Source organism: Nicotiana attenuata, chromosome 5 (genome assembly GCF_001879085.1).
Source record: "Nicotiana attenuata strain UT chromosome 5, NIATTr2, whole genome shotgun sequence".
NCBI lineage: Eukaryota > Viridiplantae > Streptophyta > Magnoliopsida > Solanales > Solanaceae > Nicotiana > Nicotiana attenuata.
Window position 1 is genome coordinate 26,343,074 of NC_031993.1, and position 6,162 is coordinate 26,349,235.

Here is a 6,162-nt window from a genome sequence, read left to right on the forward strand (position 1 = left end):
TCATTATGATTCATTGACAAATAAATCGTATAGCTAAGCATTCACATCAGCCCGCTATTATTTATCCTCTCATCTTCCAAATAAAATGAACTTAAAATTCTCTTCTTTAAATGAGAGAGCCATCTTCAGAATTACTAGTGTATTTATAGGATTTAAATTTGCAGAAAATAACTTGTAATAAATTATGATGATATCTGACAAATATTATAGAACACATAAACAAAATTTTACTGGACAACTCTAAGTGTTTTCACAATATATTAGTGGCCAAGTTAGATTTCCATGACAAATGAGAAACATATGCATGTCCAATACTTATTGAATGAATCAAAACACTTGATCAAGTCATTTCAATTACACATAAATATATCCTTTTTAAAAAAAAGTATTATATCTGAATATAAATCTAAAAAAAATTGGTTAAATAAAATTACTAAGGTCATCTTCAGTTGAGAGGAGTTAACGAGTATTTCTACCAATTAAAAATCATGGCAAATTTTTACAATATCTCTAACCAAATGCTTTCTGATATACATGTGAATAATGAATTACTATATAATTATTTTATGTCTACTAATTTCTTTTCTGTGACGACATAACAACTCCTATAAGAACTTGAATTAATATAAAATATGTAACATGTATTAAGACATACCTGGAGGATATATGAAAATAAACCTTAAAATGGTAATGGAAAGGATTAGAGCATCGTGCTGATAACATGTTATAAAATAAAAGCAATATAGCAAGAACTATGTAATTAACTAGGACTAATAATAGAAGAGAATGATAACATTAGAAGAGGGGATTTATTTCTTCGTTTTGAGAGTATATCGAATAGGTACCTACTTATAGAAATATTTAGTTGTTACATATATGGATACATAACCAATCTAAAACCTGTTTTGGATACATAACCAATCTAAAACCTGTTTTGGATACATAACCAATCTAAAACCTGTTTTGGATACATAACCAATTTAAAACCTGTTGTCACACCTCCTTTTTACACACCTACCCCGAAGGATAATGTATAAGGGAGTTTTTCCATTTAAAATGACATTATTCGAAATGGGATTATTTATTTATTTTTAGAGTCGCCACTTGGGATAGGATTGGCTTTTGGTGTCCCAAGTCACCGGCTTAACTTGAATCCCAAATCGAGGAAAATTTCGACTTCCCAATTGGAGTCCGCGAACCAGAAATTCTGAATAAGGAATTCTGTTAACCCGGGGAAGGTGTTAGGCACCCCCGGATTCCATGGTTCTAGCACGGTCGCTTAAACCATTACAATTGACCTATTATCTGATTTTAATATATGTTTTAGCCTATGGTATAATTTTAACTTTATAACCGCTTTTATTCATTTTAAAGAAGATTTAACGTCGTCTAAAATATGTCTTTGGACCGCGTCACGTGAAATGCACCCGCAATCCGAAACACATTCTATTCAATGTTATTAAGATTTGGATTTGGGTCACATGAAATGCGCACCCGAGTTTAGGAAGGTAATATTATTAAAATAACGCGCCTAAAGCAACTACGCGTTGTTAACTTTGCGAGGGCCATGGAAATTTGCTAAATGGCGCGCCTCGATTTCTAAAGGGTTAACATTAATTAAATGAGGGTCATGGGTTTTGAGATTTCATTTGGCATGGCACGCCTCAAATTATTCCAAAGGGCTTTACTCAACTAAAACAAAACTACGGATGCTCATAAGTTATTTTCCTAAACTAGTTTGAGATTATTGTGAAGGCTATAAGATTATGGATATGAAATTATGGTGAAAGAAATGTATAATTTTAGCCATTACGAAAAGATGGGCTAGCTTTCACGCCTCTTATTATTGTCGGGCTACGCCAAATTTAACTAACTTATTCGGGTCCAAAATTAATTCTTATGCAACCGAGCAAATCCCGAAATTCAATAATACGCTTCTCGATTCCAACCAAGTAATCCGCAACCTACTTTTGCCTTAGCAGTCCATTTTCCAGTTCATCTTTTACCCTTTTAAATTTTAAAACACATGGACAAAAATGCTTATGAATGCCTTTCAATGTTCTGACAATTTCTAAAATCATCCAAACACAAAAGCCAACATGAAACAATTTTGTATGCAAATCCAATGAAATAAACACGCAAAACACTCAAAGCAATTATCAAAGGCAAAAGTAAATATAAAACAAGCAGTTAATGAACAAGAAAGTGGGTCTTGAGTGAGCTTTTCAAATTTTTTTCTTTTTTTTTTTATAAAAAAAATATGCTAAATTCAACTAAAACTAGCAGACCAAGAACAATAGGACATTTACTAACAAGGCAGAAATTTTATTGAAGCAGGAGGTAAAGGGACGAACCTTAAAGACCCCGAAAATTGACTACGAACGGGAACTTTCCGGCAACCTCGACTGACCTTGTTCGACCATGGTTTTTGGGATGTTTACCAGCTCATTTTTGGAGTGGAGACAGAGCTCTTTTCGCTGGTTTTCAAGGCTGGATATTTGGAGGTAACAGAGCTGTTTTTGCGGCTATTTTGGTGTGCTTTTAATGGTGTTGTTAGCCTTTTCTCCTCGATTCCCTCTGTTTTCTTTCGTTCCCGATCTCTTTTTATTCCTTTTCTTCCATTTCTTCAGCTTTTTCCCCACGTGTTCCTTTTTTGTCTGTTGTAACTTTTGGCTTTTTTATTTTTTTTATTTTTTCAGAGAAGTGGAGGATGAAGGAAACGGCGGATTCCTAAGGTTTTTGGCGTTCTTTTTTTGTGTATGTGTTTGTGGTGTAGGTAGTATTATATAGGGTAGGGATTAGGTTAGGGGTATGGGCCTAGGAACTATGGGCTAGGGATTTTGGGCCAAAGACTAAAAAAATGGACTATAAGATTTATAAAAACGGGATAAACCAACCTAAAACTAATTCTTTCTTCTAAAATTATGTACAATTATAAGATAAAAATATAAAACTAATATTAATTAATTGAACTAAACTATAAAACATAAAACTATTTTTTTTTTTTGTGTTTTCAAGATTATAAAAATAAAGATAGGGTACTATTTTTTTTTAAGATTAAAAATGACTATAAAATATTAATAAACCTATTTTTTTTGTAATTTTTCATTTTCTTGTAATAAAATAAAGTAAAATAGTAAAAATTAGTTGAAATGGCGATACTAGGCCTAAACTAAATATTTACATGCTAAAATGGGTAAAATTTCGGAGAGGGTCAAAAATCACATGTCAACACCTGTTATGGATACATAAGCAGTCTAAAACTGTTATGGAAGACATCCATCGTTGCAAGTGGATGAAACCATTTGCAGGATTTATAACAGGGTAAAATATATGTGGAAACAGGTGGATAGTTTTATCAACAAAAAAAAGGAAAGAATAACAAGTGATAGAGAGTACAAATAGGAAAATCTGTACCGCAAATAATTTTTCCCTACAAGAAGTTAGAGGGAAAAAAAACTTTCTACGATTTAGGCAACACAAGGAAAAGAATATTATTTTGTCACGGACGTATTTACTAGAAAATATTGTCCTACTTAACAGCGTCTTTTTGGGGAGAAACAGTAAAATGTCATAGAAACTCGAGTTCAATTATCAATTCGATTACATTTAAGGATAATATCATATCTCACCCCGTTCATCTGTGACAAAATGATGAGATCAAGACCACATCTAATAAAGAATTCAAAATTTCTATGTACGGACGATATATATATAGTTACAAGTAATCTCTATGATAATATAATATTAATTAGTAACCTCATGAAAATGATAACTAAACAAATATAATATGTTAAAAATACATTGATTGTGTAAAATATCATTCAAATGTATATAACTTACATGGCAGCTACATTTGGCTTGAAAGTTTATCTATGTATAACTCAAAAACGTTATCGAAGTTCAATTTTCAAACAGTATAGTCTCGTTAAAATTCCTAGAATCCTTTGAATTGCAAACTACAGAGGAATTATGTTTTCTCCAAGGTAAATAAAAATCTAAAATTCTGCACTTTCCAGCAGAATATACTTCAATCACTGTCTGGACTAATATTCTTCAAGAGCTTAGAGCATTATTCTACTTTCTGATATTCCGTCTTCAAATTGCTTTCTGACCAATCTAAACCTGTTTGGGATCTTCAGCCAGCTTTCTTTTCAGCTCTTTCTTATTTACCTGATATAGAGAAAAGGGCATCAAATGTGCTTTTGTTTTATAGCCATGATTGTTTAGATATAAAATGAACTAAACAAGGGAAGTAAAAGAACGGTGGGAGACAACGTCGGGTTGGGGAGGGAGTTTGGAATATCTTACCTTTCCCATAGCATTTCGAGGCAGCGAGTCCCAAAGAAACAGACAAGTTGGTATCTGGAGAACAGTTATAAAACAGAAAGAATTAGTTTAAGCACGTTAATACTTGGGATACCAGAACATCTCGCACGAAGCATGGGCATGAATTCCTTTTCCCTAATCCAAGTAATTTCAATATTATGTTTTTCTTAAATCATTCAGCAGTCATGCACCGTCCTAGTACAACTAATTTCTTGGATAAGGAATTTGTTCTCCGGACTCATTAACCGGAAAACACAAAAAACACGATTCATAGGCTCGAGTAAAAATTAACACCACCGAATAAGGGTGATACCTTGTATGGGGCAAGTTTCTCCTTCGCCCAATCAGAAAGTTCTTGCAAGGTTAGTGCAGGCTTTAGCTCCTCGTCTCGTCTTCTTTTCACTTCGCCCTCAGGCACAACTATTGTACATACCACTTCGCCATAGTCTTTGTCAGGCAAGCCCAACACACAGCACTCTGATATCGTTGGATGCTGTGAAAAGGAAATTTAATTACACAGGGTGAAAATGCTGATGTCAGAATCTTAATTCTGACAGATATCTTAAATGGGAACAAACAAACTTTAATAGAAATCCAAGGAAGTCAACGTAAATAGATAAACAAACAGAAACCTCCAAGAGAACTGCTTCAATTTCCAGTGCTGATAATTTGTATCCACCGACCTTAATAATATCAGCATTGGTACCTGAAAAGAATAAAAATCAATTTTTTCCCAACAGATACAGTTTTGTAGTAGACGAACTTTCATCACTCCATGGTTTTATTAATGGAATAAAGAACAAGGTTGGATAACCTTAATAAGTGGAGCTTCTAATTAATCAAAACCTTATGTTTTCAAAAAATATTTATTACTAGAATCAACTGTAATCTAGAATATCTTCTTTTTTCTTTTTTTTGGATAAGTATAATCTAGTAGATATATTTCTTTCACAGACCTATATCTACGATTATTGAAACTATCATTTGGGGTTTTTGAACTACTTAGTGAGAAATTCCAGATATGTGTATGGCACATAGACTTGCACTTCCCCGTCCATTAGTAGATCTTACTACATTAGAAAAAGTAGCAGACTGTCATTTTCACTGATTCCCTTATCAGTTTGAGAAAGCAGCACGGGAAGAACATTGTCATTTCATTTAGGTTGCAGAAAAATTCAAAAGGGGGAAGGAGACAAGAATAACTTGATTGCTTTCAGAGAAGTTGCCATTCAAATTTAATGCAGGTCATGAAAGTCTACTGGGGGCATAACCTGCATGCAATTGGTAAAGTACACGTAGGAAAAAACTATTTTATGATCAGGAACTAGCAAATAACTAAAGGGCAGCCTGGTGCGCGAAGCATCCCGCATTCACGCAGGGCCCGGGGAAGGGCTGCAGCCCAAGGGGGTGTAATGTAGGCAGCCTACCCTAATGCAAGCATCAGTTTCCACGGCTCGAACCCGTGACCTATAAGTCACATGGAAAAAACTTTACCATTGCTCCAAGGCTCCCTTTCTAAAGCGATATGCTATTGGTGCAGCACAACTAGAAAATATTTAAAAAAAATCATTGGAAGACAATATGCTTACGTCCCAAAATGATGTAGTATCCGTCTTCATCAACTGTAACAGTATCTCCAGTCTTGAAATATCCATCCTCAGTAAATGACTGCTTGGTTACCTAACCAATCCACACATGGTGCAAGAAATGTTCAATACCAGATATGGCATAATCATCTATTTGAATTTGACGAGCCACTTAGCCTCAATTGCAAATGGTAATAGATTCAAACTAAGTACTTGACAAGGTTCGGGGGTTGGGGGGTGGGTGGGT

General features: G+C 34.1%; 1 protein-coding gene across 1 annotated transcript in view; it reads right to left on the bottom strand.

Annotated features, from left to right (window-relative positions):
- The window catches only part of LOC109225548 (malonate--CoA ligase-like), a 7,769-nt gene continuing 5,396 nt past the window's right edge, over positions 3,790–6,162 (bottom strand). Inside the window, exons 13-17 of the mRNA XM_019390253.1 lie at positions 5,919–6,009; positions 4,962–5,035; positions 4,643–4,822; positions 4,312–4,365; positions 3,790–4,173 (exon numbers count right to left, since the gene is read on the bottom strand). Of these exons, the coding sequence (XP_019245798.1) occupies positions 4,120–4,173; positions 4,312–4,365; positions 4,643–4,822; positions 4,962–5,035; positions 5,919–6,009 (453 nt within the window). The 3' untranslated portion in view covers positions 3,790–4,119. The remainder of the gene's footprint in view (positions 4,174–4,311; positions 4,366–4,642; positions 4,823–4,961; positions 5,036–5,918; positions 6,010–6,162) is intronic.